At 41.4% G+C, this 27,011-nt stretch overlaps 1 protein-coding gene across 1 annotated transcript in view; it reads right to left on the reverse strand.

Annotated features, from left to right (window-relative positions):
* The window catches only part of DEAF1 (DEAF1 transcription factor), a 992,297-nt gene that overhangs the window by 276,506 nt on the left and 688,780 nt on the right, over positions 1-27,011 (reverse strand). The window contains exon 7 of the mRNA XM_044059223.1: positions 3,418-3,546. Coding sequence (XP_043915158.1) covers positions 3,418-3,546 — 129 coding nt within the window. The remainder of the gene's footprint in view (positions 1-3,417; positions 3,547-27,011) is intronic.

The following is a 27,011-nucleotide window of genomic DNA, read 5'->3' on the forward strand; positions in this document are numbered from 1 at the left end:
CAAGCATAATCCGAGGCGTCCGTGGTTATGATTTGAGTAGGTTGAGGAAGACGAAAAGGCTTTCCTTCGTTTAAAGAGCATACCCTGGACCACCAGAGGAACTCCCTCTGGAGGCAGGAGATCAGAGGAATCAGAATATCCAGATCGTGGTGATGCTGTGACCATACACTTTTCAGATACCATTGAAGCTTTCTCATGTGAAGCCTTGCGTTTGGAATCAACAGAATGCAGGAAGCCATGTAGCCCAGAGCCTGCAGGAATTTCCTTGCAGGGAGCTGAGATAGAGTTGCTAAGGTGCTGAAAGTAGAAGCCAGCTGAGTTTGTTTTTCTGGAGTGAGGAAGGCCCTTTGTAAGGTTGTATTTAAGAGGGCTCCCAAGAATACCATTTGTCGAGAAGGGATCAAATGTGACTTTTTTGTGTTCACTGAGAATCCCAGTAGGAGGAGAAGACGTTGAACAAAGTCCAGATGTTGAAGCAGAAGATCTTTGCTGTCTGCCTGAATAAGGCAGTCGTCCAAATAGGGGTAAATCTGGATCCCCTGAAGTCTGCAGTAAGCCACTACTGGTGCCAGGCACTTGGTAAAGACTCTGGGCAGTAGATAAACCAAAGGGCAGTACAGAGAATTGAAAGTGCCTCGAACCTGCCTTGAACCTGAGGAATCTCCTGCGATTTTGCCTGATGGGAATATGTAAATAGGCTTCCTTTAGGTCCAATGTCACCATCCAGGCGTCCTGAGAGAGCATTGGAAGTAGTTGCTGTAGAGTAAGCATCTTGAATTTTGGAATTTCCAAAAAGGTGTTTAACACAGAAAGGTCCAGAATAGGTCTCCATGAGTTTTGTTTTCTGGGAACTAGAAACAGTCTTGAATAAAAACCTTTTCCCATCTCCAAGAGTGGAACAGGCTCTATGGCTCTCATGGCCAGAAGAGCATCCACTTGAATTAAGGCCTCTGACCATTGATGTTTTGGCAGATCTGGCCAACCATGAGCCCTTGGCAAAGTGTGAAAATGGAATTTGTAGCCTTTTAACATCACGTCCAATACCCATCTGTCCTGGGTAATATGAGTCCAATTTCTGTAAAAAAGAGACAGTTTTCCTCCGAGAGGGGCCATCCAGGTGAAGGGGTCCTGTAGCCCAACCGAGAGAGTCATTGAGCTTGCTTTCTTTGAGATTGGGATCTGTCTTCTCCCCTTCTAGGTGAAGAAGCAGTCCATTGTCTAGATCTGTAAGAGGCCTGACCTTGACCACGACCTCTGGAGCGCCTATATCTTCCCCTTTGAGGCCTGTCAGACGTGGGAAAGGACCAATTTTTAGAGGGCCAATTCCTGGAAAATCTAGGAGGCTGAACTTGCAAGAAATCTTTTACAGTCTGCATAGACTTTGCCTTTTCTTCCATCTTTTTAATAACTTCCTCAGCCTTGGATCCAAAAAGAACATCATGTTGAACAGGGGCATCTAATAACTTAGTCTTAACCTGTTCAGGTAAACTTTGTTCACGAAGCCAGGCATGTCTCCTGATAACAGTACCAGAGGCTGCAGCCCTGCAAGAAGCATCCAAAGCATCAAAACCACAATGTAAACTATGCTTGTTCACTTGTTCAGTAGCATGCAAGACATCCTGAAGTTCCTTATCCTCTGCACAAGCAGGAAGGGAAGCAAGCCTTTGCTTTAAAACAGACAATAGAAATTGCTGATACTTAAACATATGAAACTGGCAATTTAAAGCCCTTACAGACAGGGTAGCAGAAGTATATACCTTTTTCCCCACCTGTCTAAAGCACGAGAATCCTTCTCAGAGGGAATAGGATTTTTAGAAGTAGCAACCTTAGCAGCCTTAGAGCCCTGAGAAATAGTTTCAGGATCCGCAGAAGGGTTTTAAATAAAAATAAATGAGAGTCAGGAACCCTATAAAATCTATCAGGCTTAGAAGGAGCAGGAGGCATGGAATCAGGATTCAAATTAGCCTCAGAAAGGGCATCATCTACAATGTCCAAAACAGGAGGGATAGCTAAAGGCCTATGCTGGGGAAGAAGAAGAAATTCCCTAAGCCTCTTCTTGGAAGCAGAATACTCCTGTCCTTCCCAATGAAAATGTTACCTCATCTCATGCAAGGTTTCCCCAAAAGAGAAATCCTCAGGCGGAGAGGCCGAGGGTAAAGAGTCCTCAGCATCCGAATCCTCATAAGGGGGAAAGGAATAGTCCTGATCTGAGGAAGAAACAGAAGATACAGAAGCCTGGTCAGAGGAATCTAGAGTAACATCATGTCGAGGCCTTTTCTCAGGAGGGGGGTGAGAACCCCTAATCATTGTAAGCAAATCTTCAGCCATCTTTAATAATTGCTTTTGTGTCTTGGGAGTTGATTCAGAAGCAGCTTGAATAGGAGCTTTAGACTTAACAGGAGTCTTTGTCTTTGCCTTTGAAATAGTGATGTGAGTAGGCCTGAAAACCCCCTCAGAAGCCGGTACCTGCACAGCGGTTCCGGACCCAAGGAGCGACGTCCGAAGGTCCTGCAGCAGTTAAAATTGTGGGCCTTGATGGCTCCCCATGGGAGTCCGTATCGGCCATCGGTTCAGAAGTGGCGGACGACAGGGGCTGCAAAAGCGTCTCACTGACAGCCGAACCGGACGCTGGCTCCAGCTGCAACGAGTCCTGTTTGGACCTCGGCGGCCTGTCTGTCTTTGCGCTTCTTTTGAACTCCGGTAGTGTCCGACGACATTCTATAATTGAAGCGTCTGCCAAAATAATTTAAAGCCCAATCGTACCTGCGCTTGATAGTACGAGAGTTGAACCTGGCACAGAACCGACAACAAGAAACGTCGTGGTCAGGGCCTAAGCAAGGTAGACAGTAAGAGTGGAAATCTTTATGAGGTATTTGTTTCCCACACGCTATACAATTATTAACTTTTTCTGACATCGGAGGAACAAGAAAAAGATTCCCCAACGGGGTACTTAGCTTTGAGAAGAGAAGTAAAAACTTCGGACCGACAACAACAAAATACGCTGTTTGAAAATCGCCAACCAACGACTTGCGAGCTGCTTTCCACCGCACGGCAAGAAAGACTGGAGAAGATGGCGTCGGCTGAGGGCTATATACCAAAGCGTACTGACGTCAGGGTACTAGCTTGTACAGCCGACGCCGGACCCAGACTTTGGGATTCTGGCTGACCTCGGGCTGCCTACCGGCAGGAGCACCCTACAGTTAGGACTGCAACAGTGAAACACGAAGAACATCCTTCAGTTCCCCTGTAAACCTGATAAAGGAAAAAGGGGTATCAGAAATGAATGCATGAACCAGAGTATAAAAATGTTGTGCTTAGTGTTATCACTGTCATTCAGTTACTAATTGAAGATCCCCTAAATTTTATTAACCCTTTCCTTATAGTTCCAAAGAAAAAAGTTAACTTTTAACATCTTACTTGTTGCTCTTGTGAAGTCATCCCCCTGGGAAGGACTTTCAGAAATGATGGCCGTAGCTTCAGCTGTAGATGCTCGGTCGAATGTCATAGCTCCAGAAGCTGTAATCTGCTCAGCTGATGTCACTGTATCTAAATGTAAAGCTGTATTAAAAGAATGCTCCACTGAAAAAAAAATACTTCAAAATAATTACCATGCAAATGAAATACAGTGAAGCACTGCAGCACATGTAACATCTCACAACAGAATCAAAGACTATTAAGTCACAAGTCCAATGCAGAAACATGGCATGGCTGGAGGCAATTGCTGAAAGAATGATCGCTGCTCCTTCGTGTATGGCAAGCTCCACAGGAGAGCCCTCACACCCCTCTCCAGCTACTGAGGATCCATGAAATGTATAGACTATCCATTTTCAGTACAAGAAGTTAGTAAAATAGGGTCTATATTACAAGACTGACGGTTGAAAACATCGAACATATGGTCGATGTGTTCAAACATCGACCTTATAAAAAAGACAAAAACAAAAAAAGAAAAAAGTACCCAAACAGGTTTAAGCAGGGGGGGGGGGCAAGCCCCCCTGCGCCCCCCACACCCCCCTACAACTTAAGTATACCAACTCCGAGACCGCACTATATTGCAGTAAACTGAAATCTCCCCTTACGGAGATTTCCATTTACACGCTCGGGATTCTGAGCGTTTGATATTCTCGTGTCGACAATGTCAGATTCAACATTGTCTGCTTTCAAGAATATAATTTAGACCCGTAAAATATCCATTTTCAATGCAAAAGCCAGTTTCTTTCTAAAAGCCACTTTTGTAGTCACAAACACCATGCAATGATCTGCCACCAAGTGCGAACTTGAAGTTTTAAGTATGAATCCCACTGACATCTGTACACTTAAAATGTTATCACATGCAATTAATAGGTTCATAGGTTCATACTAGGCTATCTGCCCTAGGGCATTTATAAGCCTAGCCAGAGTGTGTGTGGCTTTCACCACCCCTTAGGATGAGAATACTATACCCATTAGTTTGCTGTGCCTCTGTCCAACAGTGACACAGAGATGATTCCCGGGGTAAACCTACGATCTCCCATCCACTCGTCAAGATTTCTCTTGAACAGAGTCAGTGAGGGGCTCTGCCTCACATGGACTGGGATTCTGTTCCATAGTGTAGGGAGTCTCTGGGTGATGAATCTGTCCCTCCAGCACGTCCTATTTATATCCGTGTTGAGGTTTAAGTCTCTTGCTCGTGGCTCTGGTGGATTTGGATTTTTTGAGGTGGAGCATGTCCATTAATTCCGGGTTGGACATGGCCTTGTATGTCAGGCACAGATCACCTCTGAGCAGACGGTATGCGACTGAATAGAGCTGGAGTTTCTTCAGTCGGGCATCGTATGACATATGTTTGAGCCCTTTATCCTTTTGGTGAGGAACTTTTGGGGTCTTTCCAACTGCTGCAGGTGTCGGGTAAGGTACATTCCAAATGGGGCGTTGTACTCAATCATTGGTCTGATAAGTGAAGAGTACAGGGTACAATGACCTCTCCTGATCTGGATGTGAATCCCTTCATGATCAGGTGGGCAATATAGAAGGTCTTCCTAACCACTTTGGCAATGTGAGTGTCAAAAGAGAGGTTACTGTCAACTTGGGTCCCCAGGTCCCTGATAACTTCTTCCGTGTTTAATGGATTACCACCTATGTGGTAATTAGGGGTTACCTTGTTTTTCCCAAAGGGTATGACTATACATTTTTTGGCATTTAGCTTAAGGCCATGGCTCTGGCACCAGTTATCCATTTCTATGAGACCTCTCTGGAGGATGTCTGTCTCTGATGGAGTGTCAATTATGGTGCCCAGTTCGCAGTCATCTGCAAATTTTGTCAGCCACAATCCCCCTATGTTTGCCTGCACTTCAGAAAAATAAATGCCGAACAAGAGGGGGCCCAGGACTGATCCCTGTGGGACACCGCTCATGACCGGCTTAGAGTCTGACATGGCACCAGCAACTCTAACCCTGTGTGTTCTGTCCTTGAGCCAGTTTGCAACCCATCTTGTGACATATGGGTTTACATCTAAGCTGGTGAGCTTTTCTATGATGCCCGAGTGGGGTATTGTGTCGAACGCTTTTGCTAGGTCAAGGTAGGCTGTGTGAACTGCCTTACCCTCATCAATGGCCTTAGTGACTGTTTCGAATAAGTCGACCAAGTTCAAGAGGCAGGATCTGCCCTTGACAAAGCCAAATTGGGTAGGATCCAGTGTCTGTAGGTCCCAATGTCTTTATTTATGAGTTCCATTATGATCCTCTCCATAGCTTTGCAGACAAGGCTAGTCAAGCTTATGGGGCTGTAATTTCCAGGGTCCACAGAAGCACCGCCCTTTGTGGAGTGGGACCACAGTTGCCGTACGCCATTCTTTGGGTACGTATCCTGTAGTAAGGCTAAGATTAAACAGCAGCCTTATGTGTGGGTTTAGTTCCTCATTGAGTTTGTGTAGCACACAGCTGGGGACACCGTCCGGTCCCATTGATGCTGTGTTTTTTGCTTTAGAGAGAGCAGCTCTCACCTGGGCATCTGAGATGTTTGGGAGGCTAGACTCTGGTGGGATAGATATTTCTCCTTTGGGGGGGGGGGGCAGAAATTTGCACTGAACCTGTCTGCCAGTATGTTGGCAATGTCTGTGGGTTCAGTGATTTTTTTATAATTTTGGACTAATTTTGAGCATATCTGGGAGTTTCCACCCAGGTTTCTAACATAGCTAAAGAAGGCCTTATGATTGTCTTTTGTGTCATTAGCGATTTTTCTCTCAAAGTTGGCCTTGGATGATTTTATGAGTGATCGTAGTTTTTTGCTAGTATTGATCAGAGATGCCTTCCCTTTTAGGGATTTTGCTCTGCCATGTAGTAGCTTTCTCCTCTTGTTGTAGAGTTTGTTTATGGCTGGGGTACACCAGACCGGGCGCCTGCCTTTGGTGGAAGGGGTCTTGATTTTATTAGGGATTGCTTGATCCATACATTCCTGGAGGTGCTCGTAGAAGGCATTTGTAAGGGTTTCAGCAGCGTAGGTTGTGGTTTCCACTGGCTCGGGGGCCTTGAAGGATACCACTCCAGTCTTGAGAAGTGTGAAGTTTTCTTTTGAGAAGTTCTTCACTGTGTTTTTTTTTGCTGGGGGTGGGGGCGGGATGTGGATCTCCAGTGAGATTAATTTATGGTCTGATCTCACCAATGAGGGATATACTTCTGGTGTGGAGCATTTTGTCCCCATGTTTGTGATGATCAGGTCTAGTATATTTTCTCCTCTTGTGGGAATGGTGACTAGTTGTTCCATAGCATTTGAGTTTATGAACTCCAGGAACCTTTGGGCTAGGGTGTTGGGGCTTGAGTAATGTTCCCAGTCTATGTTTGGGTAGTTGAAGTCACCCAATATGATGGTGTTTGGAGAGACATTCATACTCTCCAGTGTCTTCAGGAAGGCTGTGTGGGTTTCCTGAGTCTGAGAAGGTGGTCTGTAGCATGCTACAAACTGTAGGGCAGTTTTACCTATGGTTAATTGCACCTGGATGGTCTCCGATGCTTCGTGCGTTGCCACTAACCTAGAGGTGTGGGCATCCTTTATGAATATGGATACTCCCCCTCCTTTTGTGGTTCGGTCCGGATTTTGGGGCCGGAAAGCATGATATGAAGTATAACCTGATAGTGCTGGGGTGCTCTCAGGAGCCTTGAACCAGGTTTCAGTCACAGCACAGACATCGATGTTCTCCATACTGAGGAGGGCTTCGAGGGCGTGCATCTTGAGGTTTAGACTTCTGGCATTGAGCAGTATTACCCTTAGTTTTTCTCCATTTTTGTTTTCTAGGGTGGTAGGTTTATCATTTGAGCCTTGCCTAAAAAAGGCACTATGGGGGTGGCAAGAGCCTTTGCCAATATCCGGAAGCCCAGGGGTGACAGGTGCAAGCCGTCCCTTGCAAAGCAGCGTGGCTTGTCAAGCACGTCATCCCAGGCAGACAGACATTGGATCCCCTTAGAATGACACCAGTAATTAAGCCAATTATTAAAGCTGATCATTTTGTCTCTGTATTGTGGCATCATTCTTGGTGAGGGTAGGATACTGCTCAGGGTCAGGGTCATACCGGCCTGGGCTACATAATCTGAGAGCTCCTCTATGTCTCTTTTCATGTAGTCCAGGGAGGTACGTCTCAGGTCGTTCACACCGGCATGGACAACGACTGAGTCATACTTGTACTTGCTGTGGAGTGACCTGAGTGCTTGTGTTATGTGGCGGATTCTAGCGCCTGACAGGCAGCTTACTGTGATCTTTTCCTTGTTCAGTCTGGTGAGTGGGACGTCAGTGTGTCTGACTATGGAATCACCTATAACAAGTGTGTCTGGCATTGTGTTTGGCCTTAAGGGCTGTGACTGTTTAGCACATTGACTTTGAGAACTATGTGTTGCATGTCTTATGTCTTGAGGTGGCAGTTGCTTGGGTGTCTGCTTTGGAGGCCTCTGTAGTTTTGGTAGATTTTGATCAGTGCCTCGAGTATGTCTTTGTGTGTTTATGTGTTTGTTTTGCAGTTGTGATAGTTCTATGTGAAACTGGGTTTGTGGTGTGCGTGGTTTCCTTCTCCTCCTGTCTGGTCTTGCCAGTCCTGAGTTGAGAGAGCTCAGCCTCCAGTTTGGCTATATAGTTTTATCTCTCACATGTATTTGTGTTTTGTGGGAGAAGGAGTGGGTTGTCTGTGTACATGAGGCAATTGTAACATTGCCTCAAGATGCCCAGATTCACCAGCTGAACAGGAGAGGACGCTAGCAACTGAGCCTTCGACATGCTAGAAAAAGTTTGCTGTGTAACTGAGTCAGAAGGGACCTATAGGGAAATGGGTACTCAAGGGGATTCTAGGCTAATGTAGTACTTTGTTTAGTATATAAGTACTTTACCTATATAAAAATGCTTTAGGAGCAAGTGCTGAGCTTTTGAGATAAAGAATAGACTGTTTAGATTGCAAGTAGAGAAGTTCTAAGGGAAAAATTGAAGAGCAGACTTTACGGAGTCAGAAATAGTTTAACCGGCGCTGCCCGATGGTGCTCTATGGGCAACTCCTTAAAGCGGCTTTATAGCAGGGGGTTGAAAAGAGCTAGGAATTGACCCAAAATGGCCAACAGACTACAAGTTTCTGGCTGGAACCACTGCTCTAGGGACAAATAGGCTGCTCAATGCTCCCCACTCCCACTGGTGAACAAAGAAGCTTCCCTTTATCCAAATAAGGATATGGAATAGCACAGGAACCAAGCCAAAGCCCAGAGATCAGCAAACTCTGAAGACTGGACTATTCTAGTTCAGTAAGGCGGGAAAACAAGAATTTTTTTTTTTTTTTTTGCATGTGACTTTCTTGTGCACTTGGACCACCTCTGAAAATGAAAGTGCTCAAGTTACTGCCAAACAAAATGTTCATCTGCTGATTGAATATTTTAAATAACTGTAAATAACTTAGAGAATTAATTGCACAGCAGCATCTTTGATATCATATCAAACAGTAAGGGTCGAATTCTAAAAGGACTTGGGATTCGAGTGATGGTTATGAGAACCATGCAGATTTTTTTTTCCCAAATACAAATGTCCAGTATTAATTTTGCTTAAGTACTAGTTCCAGCAGTAAGTCCTATGCAGCTTTTTTATTTCGTGAAATGAGTAGTGTCTCACACACACTTAAGTTCTTTCTTGACCAAGCCTAGAAACTATGATATCCATTTCATTTCTCAAAGTGTCTTTTTATTACATAATGTAACAATAAATACTTTTGTTAAAATATAACATAAAATAATGAATGACAGAAAAACATGAAATACAACACATGCATTTGGCAAAACATCAGCAAAACTTGACTTCTAAGACAACTTTAAGACACGATACAGTTGTAAAATTCAACTGTCCCAAAATCTGTAAAGCAAGTTAGCTGCTGTCAAACACGTAAATATGGTGCAGTGCTAACACCCCTCATATTTAAGCTGCTTAATGTAGAAAATACTCTCCCCTCCACTTACTAGCAACATTGCAGCTGTTCACTCAGACTACAACAAAGTGTTCTCACTCTAAAAGCAATCTATCCTCTAGTCTCACTACAGGAGTGAAAGCATTTTCTGAGATTGACCTAGCGTACTAGTTACCAAAAGAAGTTAGAAATGAATAAAACATATTAAACTAAAATACTCGTTTTATTCTTTGTTACTGAAAATATTTTAGAGATACAGCCCAAAATATAGTCTTTTGTAGGCCCTCTCAGTTTGACCATCATAAATAAACTTCAAATCATGTTGGATGGCCTTATGCCTGTATTTTTTGACATTAAGAACATTACTTTTAAATTTCTTATGTAGATCAATTTTTAATCACATTTCTTATGTTACCTTCTTGTCAGAAATGTTTTGTTAGATGTTAATACCTTTTGTAAATGACAAAGTAGCTGAGCAAACAGGTCAGAGGAGACAGATCAACAAAGCTGCTATATGCAGATGATGTGGTACTATAAGTAGAGTTCAAGCAAGAACTTCAGCAAAGAAAAGATGAATGGAATGCAAAATTGAAGTCCCATGGGATGAAAATGAGTACACATAAGACAGATGTAAAAGCAGCAAATGGGGGAAATCAATAGAAGCTGAGAACTGAAACAGAAGGGCAAACAGTGGAACAGGATAACAGATTCAAGTATTGGGGGGGGGGTTGAGGATTAGGGAGGTCTGAATGAGGAAGTCAAAGGCAGAATGAGGGAGGCTGCAGCCAACTGACAATGTCGAGGTAGTGTGTGACAGAAGAATGCCAAACAGGCTGAAAATGAACATGTACAAAATAGTGGTGAAACCAGTACTACTGTATGGTACAGAATCCTGGGCAGTTACTGGAGAGCAGATGAGGAAGCTACAGATGATGGAAATGAAGTACCTGAGATGGGTGGAAGGATGCATACTGTGGGGCAGACAAAGAAATGAGATCATCAGAGCAGAAGCCAAAATAGCTCTTGCTGCAGACAAGGTCAAAGAGAACAGATTGCGGTGGTTCATGGATAAAAGCAGAAAAGCAAAAGACAATTTGGTGAGGAAGATTTGAAACAGACAGGAAGAAGGCAAGAGAAAAACGACAGCTTCAAGCAAAGAGGTGAGTAGACGACTATGTGAGAGAAGACCTGTGACGGGTATTAACTGTCAAAGGAGGAGGGAGAGTAGAACTGAATCGAGACAGATGGTGACAGCTGACATGACATCCCAACCTCATGCAGAAAAGGGGGTTGATGATAGTGTAAACGATAACTATGCACATTTGTGCCTTTGGCTAGTGACGTAGCAGGAAAGGGTCAAGGGTTCATATGCCAATTACTAAGCTGTTTATCCAGAGGACCATCTGTAGCCTTGCCACAATACCCTACATTGTATGCACTCATTGGACATGACTAATTTATACCTAGGTTTTACCCCTATCCATGAGGACAAGGCCAGATTGGGGTGCATTTATGATTGCCTATCCATTCATCTAGGTTGTGTTTAAAGTCTATTCTTTAAAACAGGGATTCTCTGGGACATCTATCTCGCTAAAAGGTTATACTTATGTTTTGCTGGAAGTTAAGCTCTTGAGTGTGTGTTAGTTTTGCAGGTATGCAGGAGGTCACATAGGACTGGATGTTTTGAGGCTTTATAGGCAAAACAGAGATCACGTCTCAAGAGTCTGTAGGAAACATAAGAGAAAGTTCTTTAAGGTGGTCTTGGTAGCTCAAGGAAGGTTTGTCTGAGTTTCTTAGGGAGACAATGATGTAGTCTCTCAAGCTTGGTCATAAGCTTGGACAGGTACATAACAATGGGGCCGATATACAATATTATGGGCCTGATGAGGGAGAAGCAGCAGAGGGGGATGTTAACTTCCTTAGATCTGGAAGAAATTCCCCCAGTGATTAGTCTAGCAAGGTAAAATGATTTCATAACAGTAATGATTACATGATAATCAAAGGACAGTTCACTGTCAAAGTAAGTACCCAAGACCCTAATGGCGGAGACAACTTTCAAAGAAGTGTCAATTATGTGGTAAGCATGTGTGGCCAGTTTTGCCGAAGGACAGAATGCTGCATTTCTTAGTATTAGTTTTAGGCCACTGTCCAGGCAAGAATTACTGGTGCATGTTAGTACCTCCTGAAGAATCAGAAGTTGGCTCTGGAGTTAATGACAGCTCCAGGTTTGTAGTTATCTGCAAACTTGGTCAGCCACAGGCGCTAGATGTCAGCCTTGACATCAGAGAAGCACATACCAAAGTTAAGTAGCCCCAAGACTGATACCTGGGGAACACCACTGATAACTACTCTTTTCGAAGTGTGTTTGCCTCGCACACAAAGAACGGGTTCTGCCAGTTTGCTATCTAGTAATAATGTACAGGTTTACATTTAGTTTGTGGCATTATCAACAAGCTAATCAATGTGGAATTGTATCAAAGGCCTTGTATAAGTAGACAGTCTGAACTGATTTGCCAAAGTCACATGCATAAGTGACATGTTCAAAGAAGCCAACCAGGCTCAGAAGGCAGGTCTGCCTTTAACAAACCCTCTGCCTTTAACAAACCCAAACAGGCTTGGGACTACAGCTTGTAGACTGCCTGTTAAAAGTTCCATAATGATGCATTCCACTGCTTTGCAGATACAGCTGGTGAGGCTCATAGGTCTCTAGTTTCCTGAATCAGAAGCGTATACCCCTTGTGTAGCAGAATGACTGCCACAATTCTCCATTCTTCTGGCATGAATCCAGTGAAGAGGCTGAGGTTGAATATATTTAGTAGTGAGACTATCAGACACTACTGGATTCTGGCAAGAAGGCAGCTTTGCACTTTATCAGGACCCATGGAGCAAGTGCTTTTGGTCCTGGACAGAGCATTTAGAACCTACTCAACAGTGATCAGAGGGGGTGGTGTGGATGTACTAAAGTTAGGGGGGATATGTGAATAAAGTCAGAGATAAATTTGTCTGCTAATATTGTTGGCTACGTCCTCAAGGGATGAACAGGTATTGTTATGTATTAGGTCTGAGAATTGGTAGGAGTTACCTCTAAGGCTTCTAGCATAGCTGAAGATGGCTTTGTGGCTGCCCTTAGCAGAGGTAACATTTCTCAATTAAATTTTTGGAGGATTTGATGTTGTTTTTTAGATCTTTGTTGATCTTTCTGAGATCATTTATATATGATGGGGTATTAAATTTGCTTTTATGAGGTACAACTGCTTACCTGTTCAACCATTGGGGGTTATTCCTGAATTTGGCATTGTATGTCTTATGGATACAGGTGCCCCAATGCATGCTTTGAAGACGGCTTAGAAATTGTTCACAAATGTGGTAACATACAAAATGGAATCAACAAGGAGAGGAGTGTGCTTAAATTTCTTCATGTCATCTGTTAATTGGATTAGGTTTGCCGTAGAGTAGTCTCTAAAGACAGAATGGCCTTTCCCATAACATAGCTTACATCTAAAGGTATTGTACTCAGATCCAGGAATGTAATCATTCCACTGCTTCACAGTGATGTTTTTCTTTTTGTTGGACATGTAACTTAGAGAATACCACTTCTATGGAACAGCCTTACATATCAGAAAGTACTTCTTTTACACTTAAAAACAACAAAAAAGCAGACATGATGTCCACAGCCAAACCCGAAATTTATTAACATTAAGCGCTTTTCCTTTGATTTAGTAAAACAAACTTCTTCAGATAAAATACAAGAGTTCAAAGAACACTTAAATATGTTCAGTTCATGTGCATATTCTCATTTACATAATTACTTCACAAGTTAACTCTTTGAGAATTAAATAGGTTAATAGGTAGGTACTAGGCTATCGGCCCAAGGGCAAACGTAAGCCTAGCCAACAAGGTTCCCTGGCTTACGCCACCCAAGAAAGTTATTTTCCCGTGCCACTGTCGAACAGAGACACAGAAGTGATCCCCGGGGTGTATTTCCTATTTCCCATCCACTCATCAAGATTTTTCTTGAAGAGTGCTAATGAAGAACTTTGCTTGACATAGACGGGTAGCCTGTTCCAAAGTATGGGATGTCTCTGGGATAGGAATCTATCCCTCCAGCATGTCCTGTTTATTGTGGTGACAAGGTTTAGGTCCCTAGAGCGTGTAGCTCGGAGGGATTGGGATTTCTTTAGGTGTAGTATGTCCAACAGCTCTGGGTTTGACACAGCTTTATATGTTAGGCAGAGATCACCTCGGAGTAGGCGATATGCTACGGAGTGAAGCTGGAGTTTTTTGAGGCGGTCAGTGTAGGGTATTTGTTTGAGTCCAGTAATCCTCTTTGTGAGGTACTTCTGTGGCCTTTCCAGCTGCTGCAGATGTCTTGTGAAGTACATTCCAAAAGGGGCGTTGTATTCTATAATAGGTCTAATGAGTGTCGAGTAGAGGGGAACGATGACCTCTTTTTTCCTGGATGAGAATCCTTTTATGATGAGGTGTGCCACGTAGAAGGACTTCCTGACTACTATGGCGATGTGATTATCAAAGGAGAGACTACTGTCCACCTGGGTCCCAAGGTCTCTTATCACGCATTTGGTGTTAAGTAGATTGCTGCCTATGTGGTAGTTCATGGGTACAGAGATTTTACCAAAGGGGATGACACTGCACTTTTTGGCACTGAGCTTGAGGCCATGGCTCTGACACCAGGCATCTGTCTCAGAGAGGCCCTTCTGTAGGATGTTCACATCATTTGGGGACTTGACTATGGCTCCTAGTTTGCAGACATAGAGGCCTTCTGTGTTGGCCTGTACTTCAGAGAAGTAGATACCAAACAGGAGCGGTCCCAGGATGGAACCCTGTGGTACTCCACTTGTCACTGCTTTGAGGTCAGATTTGGAGTCTGCAACTTTTACAGTGTGGGTTCTGTCAGTGAGCCAGTTTGCAACCAATCTTGTGACGTAGGAATTTACTTCTAGTTTGAGTTTAGCTATAATTCCAGAATGGGGTCAAGACAGGCTGTGTGAACCACCTTACCCTCATCTACGGCTTTGGTGACTGCCTCAAAGAAGTCGATCAGGTTCAGGAGGCATGATCTGCCTTTCACAAACCCGAACTGGGTGGGATCCAGAGTTTGGAGGTTACCAATATCTTTGTTTATGAGTTCCATGATGATATGTTCCATGGCCTTGCAGACCAGGCTCGTCAGGCTAATAGGTCTATAGTTCCCGGGATCAGTGGTGGCTCCCCCTTTGTGGAGTGGGATAACTGTTGCTGTGTGCCATTCAGTGGGCACAAAGCCTGATCTTGAGGCTATTATTGAACATGGTGCTTAAGTGGGGAGCCAGTTCATTCTGAAGTTCGTGTAAAACGCAGCCTGGGATGTTGTCCGGTCCCATGGATGCTGTGTTTTTGGCTTTAGAGAGTGCAGCTTTCACCTGCATAGTTGTGATTACAGGGACTCTGCATTCTTCCTGTATAGATATGGGCCCTTTAGGAGGTGGGGGGGGGGGGGTAAAGTTAGCACTGAACCTAGCTGCCAGGATGTTGGCAATATCAGTTGGTTCTGTAATTTTCGTGCCTTTGTGCTGTAACTCAGAGCAGATCTGGGTGTTGTCATTGAGACTCCTGACATAGCTATAGAATGCTTTGTGGTTGTCCTTGGAATTCGTGGCGATTTTATTTTCGTAGGTAGCTTTGGAGGATCTTATAAGGGATCTCAGCTTCTTACTGAGGCTGACCAGGGAGCTCCTCCACTCATGGGATTTTACTCTCTTTTGCAACAGTTTCTTCCTTCTGTTGTACAGTTTGTTTATGGCAGGGGACCACTAGATTGGCTTCCTTTTTTTGGAGGATAGCATCTTGGTTCTGTTTGGGATAGCACGATCCATGCACTCATGTAAGTGCTTATAGAGTGCATTTGTGTAGGATTCAGCAGTTGTAACTGTACTGTCCATCTGCATGGGTGTCATGAAGTTCACTACTTCTGTCTTAAGAAGCATGAAGTTGGCTTTGGAGAATTTTTTTACTGTGGTTTCCTTAATGGGGGGTGGGGGTGGGATGTGGATATCAAGGGTGATTAGCTTATGGTCGGATCGGAGGTGTGGAACACCTGTCACTCATGTCGGCAATGACTAGGTCTAGGATACTGTTGCCCCTGGTGGGGGTGTGGAAAAGTTGATCTAGGGCATTGGAGTTTATGAATTCCAGAAAGCATTGCGCTAAGGAGTTGGTACACGAGTAGTTTTCCCAGTTAATGGTGGGGTAGTTGAAGTCGCCCATTATTAGAGTGTTTGGCTGAACCCTAATAATTTCCAGTACATCAAGAAAAGAGGAGTGGGAATCCTGGGGCATGGTGGGGGATCTGTAGCAAGCTACAATTTGGATTGCAGATTTGCCAAGAGTTAGTTTCACTTGGATAACCTCGGATGCATTATGCTGAGCAACTAGCCTGGAGGTGTGGATATCTTTAATGAATACGGACACACCCCCGCCTTTGGTGTTTCGGTCCAGGTTACATGACCGAAAAGTGTGGCATGAGTTATAGCCTGGTAGTGCAGGGGTGCTCTCTGGAGCCTTGAACCAGGTCTCAGTCACTGCACAGATATCGATGTTCTCCATTTTAAGGAGTGCCTCGAGTGAGTGCATTTTGAAATTTAGACCGAGTAGACCGAGTAGCATTACCCTCAGTTTTTGCTTGCTTGTTCCTGTTATGGTGGTGAATTTGTTACTTGAACCCGGCCTAAAAACGGCACTATAGGGGCAGCAAGAGTCTTAGTCAGTATCCGGAATACCAGGGGTGACAGGTGCAGGCCATCTGTGGCAAAGCATCGTGGTCTGTTGACCATCTCATTCCAAGCAGACAGATACTGGATCCCCTTAGAATGACACCAGAAGATTAGCCAATTGTTGAAGTCAATCATTTTGTCCTTGTACTGCGGTTTCATTCTGGGCGATGGCAGAATGCTACCCAGGGCTAGGGTCATACCTGCCTGGGCTACAAGATCGGAGAGCTCTTCCATGTCTCTTTTCATGTAGTCCAGGGAGGTACGTCTCAGGTCATTCACACAAACATGGACAATGACAGAGTCATATTTGTACTTGTTGTGGAGTGACCTGAGTGTGTGGGTTATGTGGCGGATCCTGGCACCCAACAGGCAGCTGACAGCAACCTTCTCCTTGTTTAGCCTGGTGAGTGGGACATCAGTGTACCTGCCTATAGAGTCACCTATGACTAGTGTGTTGGGTATGTTGTTTTGCCTTATTGGCTGTGTTTGAGTGGCACACTGAGTCTGTGGGCTATGTGTCATTTGGGTTGTGTTGGGGGATGGAGATGCTTGTGTTTCTGCTTTGGAGGTCTCTGTTGCTTAGGCAGATTATTATTGAGAACCTCCACGAATGTTTTTGAGTTTCTATGTGTGGTGTAAACGTAGTGAGACTATGTGAGGAGTGTGGTGTGGTGCAAATGTTTACCTTCTCCTCATGACTGTCAGGTTCAGTCTTGGTTGGAGAGAGCTTTACCTCTCTTTAAATCTTTTAAAAAAGCACATATAAAAATCACAAATAGAATTCATGTGCAAATAAAGCAGCCAAAGTGAAAACACCAACCATCATATAAACATATTAGAACTGTAAAACATAAAATAATTTTTATGAAACAATAGCCTAATTAAAAGAGTTGTTGTGTCTTTCGGCTTTTCCCGGTTAGGGGTCGCCACAGAGGAACTCCAGGTCCGCTAATGATTGGCAGTTGATTTTTACGTGCTGAGTTGCCAGCCCTAACGCACAACCTTCAAAGAAGGTACACCCATTCACGCATGTCTCCACGCAGAAGACACTCTAGCCGAGAGTCGAACCGGTTAGCGTCTTACTGTGAGACGACAACGCTACCACAGCACCACCACCGCGGATTTAAACCTGGATATGTGAAAATTTAAACTGATGTGAGGGATCAAGTAAACATGGATTTCAGGGGAGGTCCGATCACTATTTTGTTAGAAAAATTAGAGTTACTATAGCAGTTACGGACCAATGCATTCACATACCCAGGTTTAAATGAAACTTGTTCTATTTTATGATTTTTTAAGTTGAAAAGTCCAACTAGATGAAGTGTGGAATGTTCATACTAGGAATATAGTAGGGCTGAATTTACAAGTAAGATTATACATAAACTAAAAATTGGTACATGAATATATATATTGACATTTATTATACATATTTATATATATTTTTCATAATTAGAGTATTGTTTCATAAAAATGATTTTATGTTTTACAATTCTAATATGTTTATATGATGGTGTTATTTTGGCTGCTTTATTTGCACATGAATTCTACTTGCGATTTTTATATGTGCTTTTTAAATAATTTGATTCTCAAAGAGTTAACTTGTGAAGCAATTAATTGCATAAATGAGAATATGCACGTGACCTGAACATATTTAAGTGTTCTTTGAAATCTTGTATTTTATCTGAAGAAGTTTGTTTTACTAAATCAAAGGAAAAGCTCTTAATGTTAATAAATTCTGGGTTTGGCTGTGGACATCATTTTCAGTGCTTTTTAAGTTGTTTTTAAGTTAGTGTTTTCTGTTCATTCTCAGTTGTTGTAGTTACAATTTCCTTTATTTTGTTCGAGTGTAATTTGGACATATGAATTGGTAACCACACATTCATCTCCGGTTTATCACCACTATTCCTCATGAAGAGGGGAAATGTATAAACGTCCCAGTTTATCCTTGCTCGGCCTGTATCTGCTTGATTTGTAAGCAAGGACTAAAAGCTACCATAGGAATGTAAGGCTTGGCTTTTTACGATACTCACAGATCAACAGCCTTGTAAGTACCTATGAAGAGGATGAGCAAGAAGAGGGGCATGGGACTCCCCCAAGGAGTGACTGACAGACATGGGATGAGAGACAGGATTTCTCGCAGCTCCTCCTGAACTTGTCATATTTGTCAAAATCCTTGAATTGATGAGACAGAGGTAATGTTGGCCAACAAACCTGTCCTCTCAGGATGAGGAAGTTCTTTGTGAGGCCCACCATTCTGTACCTTCTACCTCTTGGGTTATCCCTCTTATCACTGTCTTATTGACTTGGCCACCAGGAGGGCCTGGCAGGAACCAGACACAACTGAGGTGATCCCTCACAAGCCTGAAAAATTTCTGCACCCACTTAAAGACAGGTGGAACTGGTCAAAAGGACATCTGATGAACTCTGATCATTGCATCAGTCATCACGGGAAAGATGACCAGTGATTCAGCTGCTATCCATATACCTAAAAGTCTAGAGCAGTGGACAGAACAGGGAAGAACACTTATGCCTCTAACATTTTTACACTGGCAGCATTTAAATTATATGACACATATGAATTTCGTCCAAAGGAATCTGGCAGAACAAGCCATAGACACTTTGAGCAAGCCACCCATGTCAGAGTCAAGAAAACAGCTGTACAGCACTGTGGGTACAATACTCAGCATTATCAACCTCTCCATGTGCCTGCTACGTAATACAGCTGTGGCTTGCAGAGCAGCAGTCTTCATACCACTCCACCTCCTTGGTTAAATATTAAATTAAATTGATAAATAGGGTTTTATCATATCCCAATTTATAACCAGGACATCAGCAATAAAAAAATTCTAAATAATTTAAGCAGCTACCATACATACATTAAAAATGTGTATAACTGTCAACTAAGGGATTAATCCAGTTATTACAGAATCTTCATATACCAGGGTGCCTCAGAGGAAGGGAGTCCAGGAGGAGGATACTACCAGCCTGGTGCTATCTACAGTGTATCCCAATAAGTGAAAAAGTAACCACTTATTGAAAAAAATTACATGGCTCTTACTTGCTGCTTGCTGGAGCTTACTTGCTGTGGGATGGATTTGAAGTGTTCTTAAGACACTCAGTCTTGCTGGCTGGCTTCTGCTAAAATTCAAAGTCTGGTTATATTTGCATTCACAGTCTGTTGCATACAGAAACTTGCAGAATATACACTGATGAGAGAATATACTTTGCAGCATCAACTTTAGAGAGCAGTAACAAATAACTTTTATAATAAATCAAACTGGACAAACGTTGCAGCTTAAAAGTACTGTTCCAACTTATATAGTACAGATGATGTGAGAGATATACCATTTACCTTAGGACAAATGAGTCCCTACCATACCTCTAACATAACTGGATTTATACAGCTCTTTATATACAGTTTTAGTCCTCTTGGTATTCTATTTTGGAGAATTGCTTATCCTGTAGAAACAATACTATGCTTCCTTGTTTAACAATGTCTTGTAAGAGACCAGCTTTCCTGACAGTGTGAATATCCTGTAACAGTGTCCTGTTGTTCATGCAAAAAAACATATTTTTGAGGAAACACATTGTTCTGCATTCTATTTGGATCTGTGTATAAAAACATCTGTTCTTGTGCCAATGCTGATATTTTTGAGAAAACACATTGTCACAGTGTCATAAACATATCCTGTTGTTTTAGGAAACATATTGTGTCCATCCTGTTATTTTAGGCATGTCAGTGTTCTTTAAAAGCAGATTTTGCATTTTTGCTCTTGCATACATCCTGTTTTTAAGTCTGTAAGGGAAAAATTTCCATTCTTTAAAAGCAGATTTTGTATTTTTGCTCTTGCATACATCCTGTTTTTAAGTCTGTAAGGGAAAAATGTCCATTCAGCAGATTCCTTTTCCAAGCCATGGTCATTTAGTATGACTGCTGATCACATATTACTAAACTCTGTTTCTGCATTTAAGCAAGCCTTTTCTTTCAGCATATTTACAACATAATTAATTTCAGACTTATATTCATAAAATCTAACACTTATGGAGGAATATCTGCCTCAGTTTGCCATTCATTAATGCCCTTTCTAATGCAAGAATTGCCTTCAACATAATTTTCATATTCTGAGGCCTGCTGTGTTGTTCATCTTCCTGTTAACTCTTTTTTTGACTGCTAACATTAGTAGACAAAGATTAAGCCCCTCCCCACAGGTCACACACTTGATGCTACTGGATTACCCACTCTGGGGGTAACCATGTGATATGTTTTGTTTTACTGGAGTGAATGTGGAATAACTTGTGTAAGATGATGGTGCTGAACCTTAAGAATGATCGAGAAATATGCACTGTTAGAAAGATGATGAGAGTAGGAAAAGCAACCCCTTAAGTAACATCTGTACTGCTCTTTCCTGAAAAAGTGCTTTTAGCCAGCCTGATTGTGCAAAGGTAGGGCATTCCATTTGACATCATGCTGGGTGCAAACATGTGTGTTTGTGGTGGTGGTGAATCCCTCACTCCCCAGGCCTATACAGAGTACCACTGAGATAGATTTCTTGAGAAATTAGGGTCCACCTTGCAATGGGCCATATACAGGGTACCTGGCAAGGAGTCATTGTGTGATTTAGCCATAGGGAGTATGGAAGCCAAGGAGAACAGACTGAGACTGTGCCGGTGTGTGTGTGTGTGTGTATGTGTGTGTGTGTGTGTGTGTGTGGGGGGGGGGGGGGTTCTGAGAGGAAGATTGAAAAATTACTTTTTTGACAAACACACTAATATACCTCTTCAAATGCTCAATGTTCAACATCTACTAATGAATAAGTATCTTTTACATTATAATAATTGCCTTTATTTCATATGACTGTAATCTAATTAGCACATGAATTTGCAATTGTTAATGTACATTACTGAATGTCTGTTTAAATGTAGCTTGTCTCTCTGGGTCTCCACTGAAAAAGTTTTTCTTGACTAAACCAAATACGACAAACCCTGTAAACAAAAGCAAAAATAAACTAAAACAGTGCTGGTATCTCGATTCTAGGCACTCAGAATGACTGGCTACCACTAGTCTAACTGTTGTAGCCCAGTTCGCTCCCCTCTCACCCCTAGATTTCCAGCCATCGCTTGCAGTTCTACATTTATACTCAACCTTCTCCTCACCTTTCGCTTTAATTGCAAACCAGCTTTAATGGTAAGCCACACTCTATATAACTAACAAATACTCCCATCACACCCACAAGAAATCTGGCACAGCTCAACCACCAAAGTTCACATGACACATACCAAATAAAACAGTGCTCATACACACCAAACTGCAAACCATATTGCTCCTTAACTCTTATACACAACACAGCAGTAGAATACAACACATACACAAATACAATCACACCCCAACCCAACATTATAAACTCCAATCCCTATTTAAGCAACCTCACCAACTCCTCAAGCATACTATCCATTAACACTTTCTCAACCAAGTGCACAACCCACACATTCCAGACCCAACTTAAGCAAAACACAGATCCACTATCTACCTCCATACAAGTTTAAAACTATAAAACATGCAATAACACTCCCTAAAAGACTGTACAAACTGTGATGATATGAGGTAGTGCCATCTGTGCCAGGGAGAGTAGGGCAGTGCATGTGTAACATATGCCAGCATAGCTAACTAGATGGAGTTTTGTAAAGAATTTTATGTCATTTGACTATCTAACTGAATTGTGCAGATGTTTGTGTTAAAATTGTATTTGTAAAGTTGCTTATGTTAAAAATGCATGAACAGTGGGTCCTGCTGGACAGAAGAGAGATATACATGTACGTTAGGTAGTATTATTGCAGCTGATTAAATGTATACGTTTTAACAGAGATTTCTGGAAGATAAGATTTTAATCTCAGTCCAGCTAATTTTGAAAAAATAAATTGAAAATTAAATGGGTTGGTTTAGGCCATAAAGATTTTATCTTACAGGTCTGATTGCAGTCAGAGCCAAAATGTCTGGGAAAACCAGGACTATAAATCTTACTGTATTGTCCTTAGGGGTGAACTAATTGCTACTTTGGAAAAGTGGACGTTTTTAAAATTGTTTTATAGCTTTCAGATGCTGCAACAGATCTTAGCAAAGTTTGGGTGTGTATTGTACCAGAGTCAGGTGGCCAGAGGTGATGTCATTCTATAACCAGCACTGAAATGATTATTTTAGATATTAGTGAGGGATATGGTGGAACTCTCACAACAGCTCTTTGTTTTTTGGAACCTGATAGAAAAAAATCTCACAGATAACTCTTTCAACCACACACGTCATCTTGCCTTCCTACAGTAAGCAACGCAACACTCATCATCTTGCCTTGCTGTAGTAAAGTAACTTAACTAGGGAACAGTAATTCTTTAGTCAGTCAGGAAAATATAGTGAGATTAGTCAAGTATCATTTTTCTGCATCTGTGTGAATCTATCCAACTGCGTTATTTTTTTTATATCTCCTGTGATTGAAACTTTGGTGTTTATTGAAACTAGATATTCAGTATTCCCTTGTTTTTTATTTTATTATTAAATATTTCTACATCTTTCTTTGCGGCTGGTCTTTTAGAGAATACTTTTAACATCTTAAGAGTACCCATGCTTATTTTAGTGACACTATGGCTGCTCCTGAAAGCCTTGCTGCATTGGTCAAACCCTACCATTTGTATTAGTATTCATTTTACTCTGTATAATTGAATACCCGTGTAACAGCCTTTGAGTAGCTGACTGGTGGCAGCGTAATTACTTTATAGTCTGGGCTTAGGGGGCACAGCTGGTAAATCTGTGCCAGCCTTTCCCAGGTGTGTGTGTGAAGATCAAATATCCAAGTGTGTGTGTGTCAGCTACTAGAAACAGGAACACAGAGCTCCAAAGTGGTCAGTGTAGAGTCTTGCTTGGGGCCTGGAGAGAGACAGCCAAGCCCTTGGTCGAGTGTGCTCTTAAGAGAAATTGTGCTTGGTGCAGACAGCTGCAACTAAAAATACTGTGTGTATCCATTTTTGTTCCTAGTGGCAGTCCCTCACCAGTGTCAATGGTGAGGACTGGGGATACTTGATTACTGGCCCAGAGTAGGGACAGTCACACAAACTCACACCCATCTTTTCATTCTACTCATCAAAGGCAATACTGAAACCAATCTTGGCCTTCTCCATCTTCCAAACTCTTTTGTATTTTAATAAATGCAGACAGCATTTGTAAAGTAAACTAAGCTGACTCTTACCTTAAAACTGCACAACCATGACATAACTAGCTTTTATCAAGTCCTGGATCAAAAAAGACAATCCACATTTACACCATTTTCCCCAAATTATAAATACGTCTAGATCCTATACCTTTTCCAAAAATGGTGGTAGAACCTTCTTATTTTATAAAACTCATGTAATATCCAACTCATGGCCCAAGCTAACAATCTCTCTGCCACTGCCCTGACTACTTCTACAAATTAACACAAAAGACAAAAGCACACAGTACACCTCTCGGTAGCCTGCCTTTCTCCTTCTTCCACATTTGATAAATTCCAAATACTAATTTAAAAAATTATAATCCAACTAGGAAACAAAAGCACCCACATGTCTTGTGACCTCAACTTAAATATGCTTCAGTCAATCCAGTATAACATCAATGTAATTATGCTCGACTTCAATCTTAAACAGCTAATGCAACAGATCACTCAACCTAACCTCGTCATTAACAACCATTCCCTTCTAGAGCTAATCTTCAACAACCCCAGTCTAATCTCAGACATCATCGTCCACACTCCACCCACCAATGTGAGCATTGCAAAATAAGGTTCAAAATACATATACCCCCACAACAAATATTCCTCCCAAATTAATCTCATTTAGGTTCAAAAACGACTCAAACATCAAAAGACAAAGCAACCCGTCTTTTATATTAAACTTACAGAACCTTAACCTGGCAGCAAAAGCTTTCACCAGTACATGCGGATCCCTCCAGGACACATACTTCCCTACAATTCCTCAGCTCTATAAACCAAAATGAAATGACTGGCTAACTCCTGAATTGAAATCTTTTTTAAAACATATTGATAACACATGGTAACCATGGAAAATCAACCCTGTTCTACCAATAGTCAACAAGATATCCATCTTAGAAAATACAAAAACAGGCAATATGATGATACAAAAACCAAAATATGAAAATATTTCAAATATCCTTATCTAAATTACCAAAACAGTTCTGGAAAGAAGGGGATATTCAAAGCAGCATACCAATAGCAGCATCTACATTCTCTCCCTCTGAATTCCTCACTGAACTTTCCAATCTTCCCTCGATCTCACTCATGCTGACGACCACCTCTCCAGATTCCACAATTTTACTTTAAACAAGTCAAAAGAACAGACTTAAAACTTCACCTGCTCAAATAAAAAATGACATCCCACCAGGTGCTGATGATCTCTATCCCCGGTTCATATACCACTGCAGGAATTTCCTCACAACTCCCCTCCCTTGCAACATATCTTCAACCTGCCTAATACAAAATATCAAGCCAAATATATGGAAAATGGCCATTATCAGCCCAATCCCAAAGCAATCTCACCACAGTAAAACTTCTCAGAACAGAGCATTCTGTATCCTTTAGGAAAACTGCTTGAAAAAAAACTGTGCTGATGATCTCTGTTCCTGGCTCATATACCACTGCAGAGATTTCCTCACAACCCCCCTCCCTTGCAATACATCTTCAACCCGCCTAATAGAAAATATCAAGCCAAATATATGGAAAATGGCCACTATCAGCCCAATCCCAAAGCAGTCTAACCCCAGTAAAACTTCAGTACAGACCAATCTGTATCCCCTAGGAAAACTGCTTAAAAAAGCAACAACTATGTATGTTGAACTCACTCAAGACATCACTACCTAAAACGTCCTCTGCCATAAACATTGGTTCTGGTCCAGTCGGAGCACACAGCCCTGAGGACCCTAACCAATACAATACTACTTTATTGACCTTACAAACTTCTTCAACCTCAGTGACCACAACATACTCCTCCATCGCCTACTACAAATACGCATAAGTCCTGGTGCTCTCTCTTGGTTTCAAAACTACCTAACAAACTGCCAATTCTCTGTCAAAATTTATGCCTCAATTTCTCAAAACAATAAGCCTTCAAGACAGTATCACAAGGTCCCATACTTGCTCTTCTTCTATTTTCCAATGCTACAAGTAAACTTTCCTTTGACCTAGCTCATCTCTCCCTCCTACTTTATGCAGATGACATGGTACTATTTCACATAAACTTAGTACCCAACCTTCAGAAAGACCTGCAAGCAGATTCCCTGCCTCTAATCCACAGGACTTCCAACAAATGCCTCCTTTTCAACTCAAACAGAACCATAATTATGAATTTTATTTTTTAGCACCAAAGAGAAACTTAACCCCCCAAAAAAGTTTTTAAATAATATTTATGATAACACCCCCATTAAAAACACCGTCTCTTTTGTATACTTTGTCATTTGGTTTGACCCCCCACCCACCCTTAACTACTTCCCTCCACTATCCAAAAAAAAAACAGAGCAACTAGTGACACAATAACAAAAGCAAGCGTAATCCGGAGATAGCAAAACACAAAACAGCCACTGCGAGCAATAAAATCACTTTTAATTGTAAGAGCTTTCGAAGGGAACAATGCCCCAACTTCCTCAGACAATTTAAAACAAAAATTTGCTCGCTTTATAAAGGACATAATAACGTATCAAACAAGCAATAAAACAATTATTCAATCACAAATTTGCATCCTTGGTTAAAGAGACATTCTTAAAGCTTGGAACTAAAAATATATCCAGGACTATATTACTCATTACCTATTACACTATATAATACTAAATATACGATAATATAATCAACTTACTAAGTGTTTATATATATATATATATATATATATATATATATATATATATATATATATATATATATACCACTTATATATATATATATATACATGCAAAAAAACAGGCAAAAAAAACAAAACTCCGTTCACCCAATCTAAAAATACCAATACATATAATCCCATGTAAAAACTTATGCTCACTACAAAAAAAATAATAATAATACCATAATGACAGCTTGTCAATTCCTGCTACACCATGAACCTGTAGAACCTGTAGAAACACTAGCACAAACGATTGGAACGCAAAGTCACTATAATCTTTTTTATTATTAAAAACAAACAAGTTGAGCGCTTTCATCTACTAAAAGAGACTTCATCAGAACACTTCTCATAAAACAACATTGTCCTTAAATACCACTGCTAACCAATCACAATTCATACTTTTGGCTCCAAAATTTGTCTTTAGAGTGCTAGTGTTGATAATTACCTCATATCTAATGCTATTACCTTTAAATGCTACACATATCATAATAATTCATCTAAAGTAAAAATAATATATTATAATAAAAAAAAAAAATAAATGTATATAAAAAAATATAAAAAAAAAATATAAAAAAAATATATATTATAAAAAAAAATATATTTGATGAAATATATTTATTTATATACAAATGAAAAGTACTTTTTGTGTTATATATGTATGAATCTATCTCAAACTACTAACTACAATTCTCAGTATAGGTTTTGATGGATATATACTTCGTTAATTCCCCTGGGGTACAGAAGCATTCAAGCGAATCTGCCACCTTGTCTCTTTTCACCAAAACTTTCTTTATGTTGCCACCCCTAGGGTTGTGTATTTTTAGTGACTCTAAATTTCCAAATTGAAACGTGGTGGCACTACCATTCAGATAGATCCACAAAGCATTATTTCCTAATTCCACTTCCTAATACTGTAGTGGTCATAAATTCTATTCCTCAAG

The sequence above is a fragment of the Protopterus annectens genome, chromosome 17.part0, assembly GCF_019279795.1.
Source record: "Protopterus annectens isolate FY-2018-M chromosome 17.part0, PAN1.0, whole genome shotgun sequence".
In the NCBI taxonomy this organism is placed as follows: domain Eukaryota; kingdom Metazoa; phylum Chordata; order Ceratodontiformes; family Protopteridae; genus Protopterus; species Protopterus annectens.